At 72.8% G+C, this 16680-nt stretch overlaps 3 protein-coding genes and 1 long non-coding RNA gene across 5 annotated transcripts; 1 reads left to right on the top strand and 3 right to left on the bottom strand.

The window, feature by feature from the left end:
• Positions 1–82: 82 nt before the first annotated feature.
• Positions 83–1209, bottom strand: ANKRD39 (ankyrin repeat domain 39). The gene is made up of 4 exons (XM_067312321.1): positions 1118–1209; positions 718–821; positions 418–621; positions 83–334 (listed from the first exon to the last, which is right to left on the bottom strand). Exons 1-4 carry the CDS (start codon positions 1131–1133, stop codon positions 197–199), a joined length of 462 nt encoding a protein of 153 aa, XP_067168422.1. The 5' UTR covers positions 1134–1209; the 3' UTR covers positions 83–196.
• On the top strand, positions 778–2140 carry LOC136994458 (uncharacterized). Of its 2 annotated transcripts, none has more exons than XR_010886523.1 (2): positions 778–842; positions 1918–2140. It is a non-coding gene; the product is annotated as an uncharacterized lncRNA (long non-coding RNA). The 2 variants fall into 2 exon arrangements; XR_010886524.1 differs by having other exon boundaries at positions 785–842; positions 1913–2140.
• Positions 2141–2221: 81 nt separating this feature from the next.
• SEMA4C (semaphorin 4C) lies at positions 2222–8844 on the bottom strand. Its single transcript, XM_067312322.1, has 15 exons — positions 8777–8844; positions 8457–8601; positions 6778–6926; positions 6318–6380; positions 6131–6229; positions 5337–5433; positions 5146–5262; positions 4917–5068; positions 4663–4838; positions 4435–4579; positions 4131–4353; positions 3932–4047; positions 3693–3850; positions 3543–3613; positions 2222–3372 (listed from the first exon to the last, which is right to left on the bottom strand). The coding sequence occupies exons 1-15, from the start codon at positions 8792–8794 to the stop codon at positions 2525–2527; spliced, it is 2577 nt and encodes an 858-aa protein (XP_067168423.1). The 5' UTR covers positions 8795–8844; the 3' UTR covers positions 2222–2524.
• Positions 8845–11963: 3119 nt separating this feature from the next.
• On the bottom strand, positions 11964–16158 carry FAM178B (family with sequence similarity 178 member B). Its single transcript, XM_067312260.1, has 15 exons — positions 15418–16158; positions 15257–15303; positions 15072–15182; positions 14835–14984; positions 14613–14718; positions 14452–14530; positions 14260–14380; positions 14092–14182; positions 13641–13817; positions 13388–13485; positions 12820–12910; positions 12551–12652; positions 12337–12414; positions 12091–12243; positions 11964–11996 (listed from the first exon to the last, which is right to left on the bottom strand). Exons 1-15 carry the CDS (start codon positions 16156–16158, stop codon positions 11964–11966), a joined length of 2178 nt encoding a protein of 725 aa, XP_067168361.1.
• Between the last annotated feature and the right edge of the window lie 522 nt (positions 16159–16680).

Raw genomic sequence — 16680 nt, 5'->3', positions numbered from 1 at the left:
GACGTGGCCACAGGGCCAGCACTGGCTCTGGGTGACCACATGCCCGTACCAGGCGCAGGGGACAGAGAGGCAGACGCAGGGCTTGAGGTGCCAGGGACTTGTTTTCCGGCGGAGCTGCGGTCCTGCGTGACCCAGCACCCCACGGCGCGGCGGCACCCGGCGTCCTGCAGCACGGTGGCTCCGGGTTTCACCCCCATCACGTGTCCAGCAGGTCCCGGAGCCCAGGCTCAGCCACGTCGCAGGGCCGCCGGCCCTTGGCGTCGCGGGCGCCTGCCAGCGCCGGGCTGTGCTGCAGCAGCAGGGCGCAGAGGTCACGGTGGCCGCACTCGGCCGCCTGCGGGTGACATTGGAAGTGGGGGGACATCAGCTCCGGTGGGCCCCCGGCACTGCCAGGATGTCCCCGGCGCCGCCACCCACCTTGTGCAGGCTGGTGCGGCCATCGTCGTCGGCGATGGCGGGGTCGGCGCCGTGGGCCAGCAGCAGCCGGGCCACGGCGAGGTGGCCGCAGTAGCTGGCGCGGTGCAGGGCGGTGGCGCCGCCGGGCGTGCGGGCGTTGCAGCGGGCCCCGCGCTGCAGCAGCAGCCGGCAGACGCCCAGGTGCCCGTTGCGGCTGGCGTAGTGCTGGGGGAGGAGAAGAGGGGTGGGGGGGACACGTAGGCAGGGGTCCCGGGGGGGGGGGCACCTGCCCCAGTGTCCCCGGACCCCCCCCCTCCGTACCAGTGCCGTGTACCCCGCCAGGTCAGGCTCGCTGGGCTCCCCGCGCCTCTCCAGCAGCTGCAGCACCCGCGGCTCGTCCCCATCCCGCGCCGCCGACCAGATCCCTGCGGGCGTCGGGAAGCCAGGTGAGGGCCGTGCCGGACCCCTGCCCCACTGTGACCCGCCACGTACCCCTGCCCTCCCTCCAAACTTCTGCCCATACCCCTATACCTACCCAACGCTACTCTTACCCCTGCCATCCCCCTGCCCACTTACCCTACCGTACTAGTCCCCCTGCCCACTTGCAGTACCCCTGTCCCTGCCTGTGCCCCTGCCACTGCCCCAGCACCCTTCTGCCCCTGCTGGACCCCTACCCCCGACCCCTATCCCTGCTTCTGCCCCTGCCCCGGCCCCCCCGCACCCCGCTCGAAGTCCATCTCCCGCAGGCTCTGGTGGACGCTGGGCACCGCCACCCGCGATGGGCAGCACTGCCCGCCCGCCCGCCGGCCCGCCCCCGCCCCCGCCATGCCGGCGCCGAGCCGAGCGGGGCCGAGCCGAGCCGAGTCGAGCCGAGCGGGGCCGAACCGCCGAGCCGGGGGTGGGTGGGGCCGAGCCGAGCCGAGGGGGCGGGGCCGAGCCGAGCCAGGGCGCAGGCGCTCTGACGCCCGCCGCGGCCCCGCCCCCGCCGCGGCCCCGCCCCCGCCGCGCTCGGCGCTGCACCATGTGGCCGTGCCCCCCCTCCCCCCCCCCGCCCCGGGCTGGCTTGGGGGAGGAGGTGCCCAAACCCTCCCCTCCCCCCATGGGGGGGCCCAGGCGTCCGGGCCCCCTTCCCCCTTGCCAGGGGGGCTCGCTGGCATGTCCCCCTCCCCCACCAGCCCCGGCCCCCCGCTGGCCCCGGGCCCGGCCAGGCCTTGCTCCCAGGCCCCCGGGCCCCCAAGCCTGGGAAAGCCGGGCGCTGCTTCCGGCTCCCCCCGCCGCGGCCTGGGATACCGGGGACACCGGGACCCTCCCCGGGGACCCCAAACAGCCCCCTCCGCTCAGCCCCAGCCTGGCGCGGCGGGGACCCAAGCGGCCAAGGGGGGGGGGGGGGGCGGGCAGCGGGCCAGGCCTTGGCAGCCCGCAGGCTCCCGGGGGGGCGCCCGGGGCCCTCCCCAGCCTGGGAACGGCGCTGCGATGCCCTTTTATAGCCCAGCCCGCCTGGGCCTTTTTCCATGAGCTCAGCAGGGCCGACGCGCGGGGAGGGGGATGGACGGACGGACGGACACGGACAGGCGGCCGCACGCACGGACGTCGGCCCCGGATGCGCCCCGGGGTCCCCCCTCGACCAGCACCGCCGCACACAGCCCCCGCTGCCTTTTTGGTTTTTTTTTTTCCTCCTTTTTATTATTAATATAAAAATCCTCAAATATTTACAGCAAATAAATATATTTCAGTAACAAATAAATTACACTGGGGGGGTTATACAAAAGGGGACGGGCGGGCGGCGTGCAGGGGATGGGGTGGGGGGGGACACGGGGGGGGGCGGCAGGCGGGGCGGGAGGGGAGGGGGGGGCTATTTACAGCCCCGCGCTCGCCGCCTCGGCCCCCTCGAGGCGGCGGCCGGGCGTTTTATTTTTAAAAAGAAAGAAAAAAAAAAAAGAGTCCACGGGCCGCGAAAATTAACCCTAAACCCGCCCGCGGCGGAGTCGTCCCGAGAAGCAACGGGGACGCGGCGCCCGGCGGCGGTACCCGAAGCGGGTGCCCTGGGTGGGGGGGGCTGCGGGTCCCACGGCGGCGGCGGGCGCCCTGAGGTAGCGGCTGCGACGGCGGCGGGGCCCCGGCGGCAGGCTCAGACCGACGACTCCTCGGGGTTGGAGTCGGGCAGCGCCTGGCGCTGCTGCAGCTTGCGCCGCAGCTCCTCGGCCAGGTCGGCGCAGGGCGGCCGCTCGTCGGCGCCCAGCGCCAGCCGGATGTAGCCGTTGGACGAGGAGCCGCGCAGCGGGCCCAGGTGGATGCGGGTGGGCGAGTGCAGCGGCTGCCCGGGGATGCCGCTGGGCGGCGAGACGGCGGCGGCGGCGGCGGCGGCGGCCACGGGGATGCCGTTGCGGCACGCCGAAGCGTGGCCCGGCACGATTTTCAACGAGCCGTCCGAGTAGTAGTAGCTAGCCGGATCCCAGAGCTTCTCATCCGAATCGGAAGCGGCGCTGGGGGCGAAGCGCGGGCTCGGCGGCTCCTTGGGCAGCTCGATGGGGTACACCAAGGTGCTCTCGATGGCCTTGGCGCCTTTGCCCAGCTCCTCGCGCAGCCGCCGCCACAGCGAGAGCACGGCCAGCGCCAGCACCAGGCACAGGGCGCCCAGGCACACGGCCACCACCCACACCAGCCCCAGGCTCTCCAGCGGCGCCCGCGTCTCCAGCGGCAGCCCGGCGCCCGCCAGCACTGTCACCCGGTACGCCTCGCCGTTCACCCGGGCGCCTTGCTCCTCTGAGAAGCAGCGGTAGGTACCGCTGTGCTGAGCGCCGGCGCCCGGCACCACCAGGGCTCGCAGGCGGGCGTCGCGCAGCACCAGCGCCTGCTCGGCCGCCAGCGCCCGGCCCTCGAAGGTCCACAGCGCCCGGGCCAGGTTGGAGCCCAGGCGGCACGTCAGCACCAGGTCGGTGCCGGCCACCACCGTCACGTTCTTGGGCGTGATGGGTCCTACCGGAGAGGCAACCAGTCAGGCCGGGAGCCGCTGGCACCAGGAAGGTGGACACATGGGATGGGGAGACACCATCAAGGTGGGGAGAAACCATCAAGGTGGGGAGATACCCCAGAGCCGGCTCCCACCCCTGGGCTCCCACCCGGGGGAGACGACGATGGGGTCTCACCTTGCTTGGCCACCTGCGGCAGGGTGCAGGCGTGGGTGTCGGAGCTCAGCACGTCCTGGACCAGCTGGGACCTGTGGGAGCAGGTAGCAGAGGTTACGGGAGCCCCATGCCGCGGCCCCCCCCCCGGGGCACCCATGGGTGCCTCCTCACCCGTTGAGGCCCTCGGCGTGGACGCAGAGGCTGGCGTTGCGGCTCCAGGCGCAGTAGGGGTCGCGGGCCAGCACGCAGTCCGTGCACGACTGGTAGCGGCTGCAGTCGGCCAGGGGCAACTGGGCCACCTGGAAACGGGAGCCGGCGAAAAGCAGCTTCTGCGAGGGTGGAGGGGGACAGTGAAGGCCACCGCCAGCCCCCCCGGCCACCAGCCCCGCCTTCCCCATGACGCCGCTCACCTTCCGGCCAGCCAGGACCAAGCTCTCCACGGGCTGGGCCGGCTCGAAGACCTGCAGCTCCTCCACGAGATGGATGTGAGCGCCCAGGTTGAGCGCCTTGTGCACCCACCCGTCACCTGCGGGACGAGGCGGGCGGGCATCAGCGGTGGCCCCAGCCCCGGAGATCCTCCCGCGTGGCGCCCAGCCACCCAGCAGGTACCTGTGCCGATGAAGAGCACCTCGTAGACGGTGCCATCCAGCCCGGGCACCCTGTCCACCACCAGCTGGGTGAAGTTGGCGTCCTTCTTGAGCAGCAGCGGGCGCCCGCGGTGGGGCAGGATGGGCTCGTCCATCAGCGGGTGCTTCTTGGCGAAGTTGAGGGTGTTGTCGGGCAGCTCCAGGGAGCTGGCGAAGCCGTTCTGGCGGTGCCAGTCGGTGATGCACTGCGGGACGGAGGGCACGGTCAGGCGCGGAGCCGGCGCCGGACCACGCCAGGCCTTTCCCCCGCCGCCTCCGGCACTCACCGCCCCGGGACGGGGACTCGGCACCTCGTCCGAGTACCGGCCCCACTTCTGGGCCTGCTCCCGATACTCCTTGTAGGGCCCCTCGAAGGCTTTCTTCACCTCCAGGATGTGGTACCGGCAGATCGCTGAGACGTCCACGTCCCCCCTGCAGGGACAGGGCAGCTTTTGGGGACGGATGGGACCCACGGGCACCAGGGTGCCGCGTCCCACCGTGCCCCGCGCGCTCACCAACGGGCCTGGAAGACCCCGAAAAAAGCGGTGTCCTGCCAGTCGGCCCCGGGCAGGGTGAAGACGGCCTGGAGGCGGTTGAAGTGGAGCTGCTGCTCGGGCGCCGAACACACCAGGCGGGCCTTGAGGAAGGTCGTCCACTTCTTCTGCAGCGTGCGGGCGCCGCCAACGTCCCCCTGGGCACCCGAGGGGTGTCAGGGCGGGCGCCCGCAGCGGCCCCGCCGCCCCTCCCCGGCGTCCCCGTCCCGCCGTACCTTGCAGACCCGGGCCACGCGGGCCACCACTTGCTCGGCGTAGCAGTCGTACTCCACGGCCCGCTCGCTGAAGAAGAAGTAAACCTTGTCGTCGTCGCCGGTGCTGCTGGCCGCGCTCTCCTGCACGTAGGCCGAGGCCACGAAGTGGGGCTCTGCGGGGCAGACGGGGAGGGTAGCGGCGCGTGGCTTTGGGGGGCCCCCGCGCCCGCCCCGCGGCGCCCGGTCCTACCGTTCAGCCAGGAGGTGAGATACTCCGTCTTCATGGAGTAGTGAGGTCCCAAGTTGCGGAGGATGACGGGCTCCGTGCCCAGGAAGTTGTTGAAGGTGGCCGAGTAGAGCTCGCCGTCTGCAAGGCGAGGGCTCAGCGACGGGGCGGGCGCCCCCCACCCCGGCTCCCCCCCTCCCCGGGGTGCCACCTACCCACGATGAGGCCGGTGTGTCCCTTGGTGGGGTCGTACGGACACTTCCCTTTGCCGTCCTCGAAAGCCACTTGGTCCAGGGTGAAGCCGGACAGCTCCTGCGGGGCACCAGAGACAGGGTTCGAATCCCACCCCTGCTCGCGTCTGCCGTGCCCAAACCGGCCCCCGGCACGCGGACACCCCTGAACGACGCTCCCGGAGATGGGGACACCCATGGACGATGCTCCTGGGACGGGGGCACCCCTGGACAATGCTCCCGGAGATGGGGACACCCATGGACGATGCTCCTGGGACGGGGGCACCCCTGGACAATGCTCCCAGGGATGGGGGCACCCATGGATGATGCCCCTGGGACAGGGGCACCTGTGGATGATGCTCCTGGGGATGGGGGCACCCATGGATGATGCTCCTTGGGACAGGGACACCTGTGGATGATGCTCTCAGGGATGAGGACACCCCAGGACAACGCTCCTGGCAATGGGGACACCTGTGGTTGATGCTCCCAGGGATGGGGGCACCCATAGATGATGCTCCTGGGGACAGGGACACCTGTGGATGATGCTCTCAGGGATGAGGACACCCCTGGACAATGCTCCTGAACAACGTGCCTGGGACAGGGGCACCCCTGAACAACGCTCCCGGGGATGGAAGCACCCCTGGAGGATGCTCCCAGAGCCGGGGAGCAGCCGGGGCCGATGCTTCCGCGAGGAGCAGCAGCCAGGGCCAGGGCTGGCCCCGGGGACAGGAACGGGGACAGGGCCGGGGCCGAGCGGCAGCGCGGGCGGCCGTACTCACGATGTAGGCGCACTTGGGCTGGAAGGCGTAGGTGCCGCAGGCGTAGAGGTGGGAGCTGTTGTAGCTCTGCAGGAAGCGCACGTAGTTGAAGCAGTCGGTCTGGGGGAGAAACGCTCCGTCAACGGGGTGGGGGGGCGGCGGGTCCCGACGTCCCGGCCCCCCGCCACCGCGGCCGGCCGGCTCCCACCTGGTTGTTTTTCCCCTTCTGGATGCACTCGGCTTTCTTGTCCACGGGGGCCTCCCAGGAGATCTGGGCATAGGGGACGGGAGAAGGGTCAGCGGAGCTGGGAAGGAGCCCACCATCACCACCACCACCACCACCATCACCGCCACCACCATCACCGCCACCACCATCACCGCCACCGCCATCACCGCCACCGCCATCACCACCACCGCCGCCACCATCACCGCCACCATCACCGCCACCACCACCGCCACCACCACCGCCACCACCACCATCACCACCACCACCACCACCACCACCACCACCATCACCACCACCATCACCACCACCATCACCACCACCACCACCACCACCACCACCACCATCACCACCACCATCACCACCACCATCACCACCATCACCATCACCACCATCACCACCATCACCACCACCATCACCACCACCACCACCGCCGGGACCTCACCGCTGCCTTGAGCTCCACGGTGCCGGTGGCCAGGGCGAAGACGGCCTCGCGGGCGCCCACGTAGAGCAGCGCCTCGGCCTCGTCCAGCGTCAGCGTCAGGTAGTGCGAGACGCCGCCGCGCGAGAACCGCTTGGCCGCGTCCCGCAGCTCTGCCGGAAGAAGGGACGGGGGGGGGGAGGGGACGTCAGGGGCACCGTTGTCCCCCCCCCACCCCGTCCCCCCTCCATCCCCGCCGGCAGCGAAGGGGTTAACGGGGACCCCGTGGGGCTGCGATAAGGAGCACGGGGGGCCGGTGGGCGCAGCGGGCACCCAGCGCCCTGCCCTGCTCCCGCAGCCCCCCGGCCCCCGGCGCACAAAAGGCCCTTTGTCACCGGAGAAGGCGCCGGCGGCGCCGGCGAACACAGCGGCCTTTGCCGAGACCCCGCTCCCGCCTCTGCCGCCCGCCCCCGGGCCCGGCCGAGCCCGGAGAAAGGCCCCATTGACGGAGGAGGCGCCAGGCTCGCGGGCAGGGATGGGGCGACGCGGGGCCGGCCCGGCACGGGGACGCGGCACGGGGACGGGGGCGCAGGGTACCGGCACGGGGACGGCACGGGGGACGCGGGGCACTGGCACCGCACAGGGATGGGGCCCAGCAAAGGGACGGGGACAGGGGGCAACGGGACAAGGGGCTTGGGATGCTGCCGCGGCAAAGGGACGGGGACACAGGGCACCGATATGGCACAGGGGTGCTGGCATGGCACAGGGATATGGAACATGGCACAGGAACAGGGAACATGGCACAGGGACAGAGACACAGGGTGCTGGCATGGCACAGGGATGGGGACATGGCACAGGGACAGGGACATGGCACAGGGACAGGGAACATGGCACAGGGACAGGGGACACAGGGTGCTGGCATGGCACAGGGATGGCGACATGGCACAGGGACAGGGACATGGCACAGGGACAGGGAACATGGCACAGGGACAGGGGACACAGGGTGCTGGCATGGCACAGGGATGGCGACATGGCACAGGGGACACAGGGTGCTGGCATGGCACAGGGGCGGGGATATGGCACAGGGACATGGAACATGGCACAGGGACAGGGGACACAGGGTGCTGGCATGGCACAGGGGCGGGGATATGGCACAGGGACATGGAACATGGCACAGGGACAGGGGACATGGGGTGCTGGCATGGCACAGGGATGGGGACATGGCACAGGGACGGGGACATGGCACAGGGACATGGAACATGGCACAGGGACAGGGGACACGGGGTGCTGGCATGGCACAGGGATGGGGACATGGCACAGGGACGGGGACATGGTACAGGGACATGGAACATGGCACAGGGACAGGGGACACAGGGTGCTGGCATGGCACAGGGATGGGGACATGGCACAGGGACAGGGGACACAGGGCGCTGGCACGGCACAGGGACACGGCACAGGGAGAGGGACGCGGCACAGGCAGGGGGACGTGGCACAACGGCACGGCACAGGGCCGCCGACACACGGCGACGGCACGGGGGACACAGGCGGCAGCTCCAGCGTCACCCGGCGGCTCGGTGCCGCAGCGACGGAGCGGAGCGACGCGCCCGGTCCCCGCGGTGGCACCGTGCCTCGGTTTCCCCAATCCGCTCCCCGCTCGCGCCCCCGCCGGAGCTTGAAGGGGGGGGGGGGCACACGCTACTCACCCGCGTAGGGGACAGTTTTCCGGGCCACGGCGCTCCACGAGGACCCCGGGGGGACGGTGGCAGCGGTGGCAGTGGGGACGAGGGCCAGCAGCAGCGAGGCGAGGGCCGGCAGCAGGCGGGGGGCCATGGCGCAGCGGGGGGCGGCCTGGCGGCGAGGGGACGCCGGGTCCCGGTTAGGGCGCCGGCGTCACGCGGACGAGCCGGGCGTCGGAGCCCCGGCGTCACGAGGCCGGCCACGCCGCCGGGGGGGGGGGGGGCGGTGACAGCGCCGCCGAGGACCCAGGCGTGTCCCCCCCACCCCTCAGCTCCGTGTCCCCTACCCCAAATCCAGGATCCATCGTGTCCCGGGCTCCCCGCGCCGCCTACGCACCGGTGGGCGGCCGGGGGGGCGCTGAGGTGGGTGCTGCCCCCGGGCTGGGACTCCTGCCTGGCCGGCGCTCCCGCTCCGACCGCTTCCCGCCCCGCGGAGTCGAGGCGGGGGGCCGGGATGGGCCGAGCAGGGTGTGGGGGGGGGGATGACCCACGATGGAGAAGGAGGAGGAGGAGGAGGAAACGGGCTCTTCCTCTTCCCACCCGCTTCCCAGGCGTCCCCTCGGGACGGCTCCACCTCGCTCCGCATCCTCTTCCCGGCGGCCGGCAGCTGGGAAACCCCCCTCCTTCCCTCCTCCGGCTCTTGCCCGGACGCCTGGGTCCCCGCTTGGCCTTTGGGGGGGCCAAAGCACCGGCGAAAGGGTCTCCCCGAGCGCCTGGAGCAGCCTCGCTCGTGCCACCGGGCAGGATGCGGCCGGGTGGGCATGGCCCGGGGGGGCGAGCGGGAATTGTTCTGCCCGAAGGGAAGCAGGAAACGGCCTGGCCGCTTCCCGCGGGAGCCTCCGCGCCCGGGAGGGGAAGGATTTCCGGACCGGCTCGGGCGAGGTGGAGGGGGGGGGACGGAAACGGACCCGCGGGCGTGGGAACCGGGGGCCGCCCCGGTGGGGACACCGGGCACGGTGGCCGCGGCAGGCAGGGGGGGCAGCTTGGCACTGCCCGAGCCGAGGGCCACGGGCAGGGTGTCCGGGCACAGCGCTAGTGTGACAGGCGCAGCCAGGGTGTCCCGGGCACGGCCAGGGTGCCAAGAGCACGGCCAGGGTGCCAAAAGCACGGCCAGGGTGCCATGGGTACAGCCAGGGTGTCCCAGGCATGGCCAGGGTGTCCTGCACATGGCCAGGGTGTCCCGGGCACGGGCAGGGTGCCAAAAGCACGGCTAGGGTGCCAAAAGCATGGCCAGGGTGGCACGGGCACGGCCAGGGTGCCATGGGCACGGCCAGGGTGTCCCAGGCATGGCCAGGGTGGCACGGGCACGGGCAGGGTGTCCCGGGCACGGGCTGTAGTGTGACAGTCGCAGCCAGGGTGTCTCGGGCTCCTCCAGGGTGGGACAGTCCCGGGCAGGGTGTCCCGGGCAGGGCAGAGGGGGCCACGGTGCCCAGCCCGGGGCAGGATTCCCCCCGGCCCCACGGTGATGTCGGGGTGTCCGGCTGGGAGGGGGTCGGTTGGGGGGGTCACAGAGTGCCCGGGGGTGGGGGGCATTTCGGTGACACCGAGGTGCCCGGCCAGGGGGAGCGTGGGGCGCCGGGGTGCCCGGCGGGGGGAGGGGGGGCTGCAGGGTGTCGGAGGTGCCGGCGGGGGGGCTGCAGGGTGCCGAGCCGGGGGTGCCCCCCCCCCCCACGGCCCCGCGGGACGATCCCACGCTGGCCTCGCTCCCGGCGCCGTTTGGGGGGGGCGGGAAGCCCCCAGCACCACCACCCCCGCCGGGCCCCCCGCTGCCCGGTACCGGAGCTGGCGGGAGGGGGGGGGGCATCGACACGGGGGGTGGGGGGGGAGGGGGGCGATACCGATGCAGCGGGGCTGGCGGAAGGGGGGGGGGGTCCCGGCGCAGCCCCCCCCCCCGTTACCGGGAGGAACAAAGCGCCTCCCCCCTCCTCCCCCCGCCCCCGCGGCTCCGCCACAACAATACCGGGGCGGGGCGGGGCGGGGCGGGCGCGCCGGGGCCGCGGCGGCCGCACTCACCTCGGGGCCGCGCCGGGGCCGCGCCGGGTGCCGCGGGCCGCGCTCGGTGCCGCCGCCGCCGCCGCCGCCGCCGTGGCCGCGCCGGGGGTGCGCGCTGCTCCGCGCCCGCCGCCGCGCCCGCCGCTGCCCCTCGGCGGCCCGCCCCGTGACGTCAGCGCGGGGGCGGGGGGCTCGGCCCGGCCCGGCCCGATTCGGCTCCGCTCGGCTCGGCTCGGTTCGGCTCGGGGCCATTCGGCCCGGCCCGATTCGGCTCGGCTCGGCTCGATTCGGTTCGGCTCGGCTCGATTCGGTTCGGTTCGGCTCGGCCCGGCCCAATTCGGCTCGATTTGGATCAGCTCAGCTCAGCTCGGGGCCATTCAGCCCGGACCGATTCGGCTCAGTTCGGTTCGGCTCGGCTCGATTCAGCTCAGCTCGGGTCTATTCGGCCCAGCCTGATTTGGCCCAGCTCAATTCAGCTTGGCTCGGTTCGGCTCAGCCCGGCCCGATTCAGCTCGGCCCAATTTGCCTCGGCTCAGCTGAGCCCGGCTCAGGTCCATTCGGCCCAGCCCAATTCGGTTCGGCTCTATTTGGCTCAGCCCAGCTCGATTCGGCTTGGCTCAGCTCAGCTCGGCTCGGGTCCATATGGCCCAGCCCAATTTGACCCAACTCGATTCAGCTCAGCTTGGCCCAGCTCAGGTCCATTCGGCCTGGCCTGATTTGGCCCAGCTCAATTCAGCTTGGCTCAGTTCAGCTCAGCTCAGTTCAGCCTGGCTCAGCTCAATTCAGCTCAGCCCGGCCCGATTCAGCCCGACTCGATTCAGCTCAGCTTGGCCCAGCTTGGGTCCATACAACTCAGCTCAGCTCGGGTCCATTTAGCCCAGCCTGATTCAGCCCAGCTTGATTCAGCTCGGCTCAATTCGGCTCGGCTCAATTCAGCCTGGCTTGGCTCAGCTTGGGTCAGTTCGGCCCGGCTGAGCTCAGCTCAGTTCAGCTCAGCCCAGATCAGCTCAGCTCGGTTCAGTTTAGCCCAGCTCGATTCAGCTCAGCTGAATTTGGCTCAGCTCGGATCAATTCACTTTGGCTTGCCTTGGTTCAGCTCAGCCCGGCTTGGCTCAGCTCAGCTCAGCTTAGCCCAGCTCGATTCGGCTCAGCTCAATTCAGCTTGCCTCAGCTCGGCTCAGCTGGGCTCGGCTCCGCTCGGTTCAGCTTGGCTCAGCCTAGCTCAGCTCCATTCGGCTCGGCTCGGCTCAGCTCGGCTTGACTCAGCTCAGACCAATTTAGCTCAGCTCGATTTGGCTCAGCTCAGCTCAATTCGGCTCGCCTCGGCTGGGCCCGGCCCAGCTCGGCACCCGTTCCTGGTGCGGGCGATCCCGGGAACGAGGAGGCGGGGGGCGGGGGGTGGCATTTATTGGGGTGGGGGTGCCCCGCAGCACCCCGCAGGGTGGGCGCTGGCGGGGCTGCGCTCGCCTCCTCCGGGCACCCTTACGGCTCCGTCCGGCCGCGGCGGGGCTGCGTCTGCGGGGACACGGCAGCGTGGGGCTCGGCTCTGTGCCGTGTCCCCCCCCAGCCCGCCCGGCATGGGACCGGAGCGCCCCGGGGTGCCCCTTACCCATGGCGGGCACTGGGCCAGCAGGTCCTGCCACTTGACGTAGGTGAGGGCGGCCAAGCCCTTCAGCTGGGTGCGGAAGAGGAGGCCGGAGCCTTCGCGGAGGCCGGCCCCGAGCTGCCGGTCCAGCTGGGCGCAGAGGTGCTCGAGGTGGCCCTGCGGGAACCGGGGATGGGGGGGGACAGGCACGGGCGTCAGGGCGGTGGCGGCGGGCACCCCCGGGGTGGCCCCCGCGCCCTCCCCACTCACCCGCTGCTCATCCGGCAGGCGCTCGGCGCCCACCACGGCGTTGGCGAGGATGAGGAGGCTGTGGCTCAGGTAGCAGGCCTGCGGGCGAGAGCGGGCACGGCTTGGCGCTGCCCCGCGGCACCCCCCCCCCGGCACCGGGGTCCCTCGCCCCCCCCTTCCCCAGCCCGTAACGGCCCAAACGGGCACGGCGGCGGAGATCCCGGGGAGCACCCACCTCCTGGTCGGGGTCCTCCGGCTCGTTTTGGCACTCGGCGAGCACCAGGCGCTGCAGGGTGGCGGGTCGCACCAGCGCCAGGAGGTGGCACAGCGCCCGCAGCTGGCACGGAGAGCGGGTGTCAACGGCGTGGGATGACGCCCGCCCGGCCGTGCCACCCGCTTCCCCCTTGCGCCCCGTGCCACGACGGCAGAGGCACCGCTCGGAGGGTACCGGAGCCCACGGTGGGCACCAGCCGGAAAACCCAGCACCGCCTGGGCCGTACCCACCTCCGCTTGCACCCGGCCGGGCAGCACGGTGCCCAGCGGCTCCCCCAGCAGCCGGGCCATGATGCAGAGGCTCAGGTGTCTGCGAAGTTCCCTGGGGAGAAGGGAAGAGCGGGAGAGGGGTGTCAAGGATGGGGTGGCACGGGGAGAGGTGCCAGCTTGTGCCAAGGCAGCCCACCGTGTGCCCGGCCCTGCCCGGCCCGCGATGCCCGCGTGCCAAGCTGGATCGTCTGTGCGACGCCTGGCACGGCACAGTCCCGGTCCCCGGTGCCCTCCGGGTGCCCGGGGCGAGGGGCAGCGGTGCCCCGAGCGGAGCCGGCAGCCGGTTCCTGCCCGCTTTGTGCGTGTGCAGCCGGTTGGAATAAAGAAATCGGAGCGAGACGCATCCCGGCCCGGCCCTGGCACGGCGCCCGCAGGGCCGTGCCGGGCTCCCACGTGGCAAAACGGAGCTCGACCCCCCCCCGTAGCCGCCGCGCGGGGGGCACAGGATGCCCGGCGGGATGGCAGTGCCACCGCCCCGCTGGCGCTGCCGGGGGCGGGATGCAGGCACCACCGGCACACGGGCACGTACCTGCCCCTGACCGTGACATCCGGGAGCAGCCGCACGATGGCCACCAGGTTGTGGTGGTGCTGGGAGAGCTGGCACAGGGACAGGCAGAGATCGGGCAGCTGGGGAGAGAAAAGGAGGCGCTGAGCGCCGAGCGGGCAGGGGGCTGCGCCCGGGCGGCAGAGCCCTCGAGTTGGGGGCGCGCCGCGGGGCCGCCGGGCTCAACCCTGCCGCTGAGCACGGCCAGCTCGTCGCGTTGGTGATGCGCCCCGGGTACCTGCTCCTGCCAGTCCCCGATGCCCTCCAGCAGGCAGTGCAGGAGGTGCTGCAGGTCGGGCAGGGGTTGGCACCGCAGCGCCCGGTCGAGGCCGAGGAAGCAGAGCAGGGTGAGGAGCGCCAGGCGGGCACGGTCCGGGTAGCGGCCCGGCTGGGCGACCACGCACAGCGCCAGGAGCTGGCAGGGAAAAGCAGCGCGTGAGTCGAGGACCCCCGAAAACACCCCAAAACTGCCACCCCCCTGCCCACGCCAGGGACAGGCTGGCAGGGCTGGCAGCAGCCCCAGCGGGCACCCCACCATCAGCGCCGCTCTGGCCCTGACCCTCGTTAGCCGGGCAGAGATAATGAGGGTGATTAGCCAGGACGGAGGCGCCCGGGGGCACGCGGCCACCTCCCCGCGCCGGGCCGCCTGCTCGTCCCGCCGTGTGCCGTGCCGGGCGCCGCGGTCCCACCTTGCAGATGTCGCCGAGCTGTGTCGCCAGGGCCAGGGCGCCGGGGGCCTTGGGATCTGCCCGGTCCGGGCTCCGTGGAAGGTCCGGGCACCTGCGGGGAGCGGAGGCGGGTGAGCGCGGGGGCACCCGAGCGTATCCCAAATCTCCCGCGCCGTCGCGGGGCCTCACCTCCTGTCGGCGGGGCACAGCTCCAGGGGCAGCAAGCCCAGGCGGTGCAGGGCGCCCAGGTTGGCGCCCAGGCGGCAGAAAGCTTGGCCGATCTCGGGCACCGTGGGGCACCAGGGCTCCCCTGCGGGCGAGGGGGGGTCGGTGAGAGCAGGGTGGGGGGCACCCCGGGGGCTACGGCAGCCCGGCGCTCACCCGCGGTGCTCAACCGGTGCACGTTGATCTCCCACAGCGCCTGGGAAGCGTTGGCCGTGTCCGGGCACAGGGCCGTCAGCTGGCGAGGCAAGGAGGGCGTCACCGGCGTGGTGCCGCCCGGGGGGGACGCGTGCGCCCTCCCGCCTCGGGGCCTGGCTCACCTGGAAGAGCCAGCGCAGGACGGGCAGCGGGCACGCGGGCACGCAGCGGTACAGCAGGCTGAGGCGGCCCTCGCGGACGAAGGCCGCTTGGCCGGCAGGCGAGGCGCTGCGGAAGGGCGGCAGCCCCACGCGCGTCACCGCGGGCACGGCGCGGATGTGACAAATAAAACCCGCTCTCGCGCGCAGGCGCAGCCACGCGGGTGCCCCACGGCGGGCTCTCACCGGAGGAAGAGCCCCTCCAGGGCGCTCTGCGGCTGCAGGCCGCGGGCGTCGAGGGCGGGCGCCGGCAGCGGGCGGGCGCAGAAGACGGGCTCGCCGGGGTGCACGGGCGGGATGAGCCCCGGTTTGACGGCGAAGCGGGCCAGGAGGAGCCTGTGGGCGGGGAGGGCACGGCACGGCCGCCGTCGGCGCCGGGTGGGCAGGCACTGGGTGCCCTGCGGCGCCCGCCCGCGACGCTACCTGTGCTCCTCGGACAGCGGCGTGTCCTCGTCCGGGGACTCCTGCGGGCTGGCGGTGTCGCTGCGTACCCACTCCGGGCTGCTCCGCGGAGCGGCGGCCTGGCGCTGCTCCCTGCCACGGGGGCGGTTAGGGCACGGCGCGGGCACCGGGTGCCTTTCCGGGGTCCGCGCAGGTGCCCGCCTCACCTCTGCTCCTCGACCAGCGGATCCAGGCTGTTTGCAAGCGGATCCAGCTGTGGGCACAGGGCAAGAGAGCGTCAATCCCTCGGTGGCTCCCGCAACACCCGGCAGGCACCGGGAAGGGGCCAGGTGCCCGCAGGCACGGCGGGCGCCGGGCAGGGACCTACCCGGCTGCGCTCCGCAGGACACCGGGGCTCGTCGCCCACCAGCAGCAGGTCCCGCAGCGGGATCAGGATGTCCTCGCTGTCCTCGGGAGATGCCTGCACCCTCGCCATGCCCGGCAGGCGCCGGCGGGCCTGCCCTGGTTTACCGGCGCCACGGTGCCCGCAGTCACCCCCGGGACACGTCAAAACCACTACGGGGTTCAGCTGGCAGCCGGCCGACACCGGGGCCGGCCCGGGCACTGCTTGCTCCGGCGGGGAGCTCCGGCCGCCCCGTGCCCGCGTGGGGCCGGCGGGTCGGTGCCCGCTCGCCGCGCTGCCCTTGGCGCCGGGGGTTTCCTTGGCGCGGCATGGCGGCGCGGCGGCCGGGCGCGGGCCAACACCACGGCGGCGGCGGCGGCGGCGGCGGCGGCAGCGAGGAGGGGGCCGGGCCCGCGGCACTGCCACCGCCCGCCGCCCCGCCGACGGCCGCGGCTGGCGGGGGCCCGGGGGCTCCGGGGAGGCGGGGGCGGCCTGCAGCAGGCCGGGGGGCGGCAGGGTGAAGGGGCGGCCGACGCGCAGGTGCTTGAGCTGGCGCAGCTGCTGGTAGCGCTGCAGGCTGGCCTGGAAGCGGGGGCTGAAGAGGCCGGTGCGGGGGGCGCGGGCCGACGACAGCGGGATCTGGTACCAGCGCAGCTCCAACGGCCCCGTGGGGGACGTCGACGCCGACGCCCTGTCGCCGTCACCGCCGCGCCCCGGCGGCGCCATGGCCGGGTCCTCAAGGGCCGGGCCGGGCCCCGCGGCGGGAGGCCTCGGCGATGGCGGCGGCAGCGGGGCCAGGCCTGGCCATGGGGGTGGGGCTTAGCTGGGTGGGGTGTGAGGAAAGGGCGGGGCCTGCGTGGAAGGGGCGGGGCCCGCGTGGGAGGAGGGCCAATGTGAGGCTGGTGCGGTGGGGGGTTGGGGGAGGGGTGCAGCGCTGGCCCCTCCTACCTGCAGCGCCCACCCGGCGCTTTCAAATGGCAACCGTCAACGGTCGTCCCACCCCCCGCTTCCCGGCCGGGCCAATCGGAGCTCGGGGAGGGCGGCGTGCCCCGCCCCCTCGCGGCTGGCAGAGCCAGCCCTTGGGCGGAGGAGCAGGGAAGCAGTCAATCAAGAGGCGTGGCCCCGCCCCTGGGCGCTGCCGGCCAATCAGAATGAGAGGCGGGACTAGGCCCTGGTGAGTGTCTCCTCCCCTCAGCTGGCACCGCAGGGCATGCTGGGAGCTGTAGTCCCTGGCAGCCGTGCATGCTG

The sequence above is a fragment of the Apteryx mantelli genome, chromosome 29, assembly GCF_036417845.1.
Source record: "Apteryx mantelli isolate bAptMan1 chromosome 29, bAptMan1.hap1, whole genome shotgun sequence".
NCBI classification, from domain to species: Eukaryota; Metazoa; Chordata; class Aves; order Apterygiformes; family Apterygidae; genus Apteryx; species Apteryx mantelli.
The sequence above is the reverse complement of the archived record's forward strand: the minus strand, read 5'-3'. Positions and strand labels throughout refer to the sequence as shown.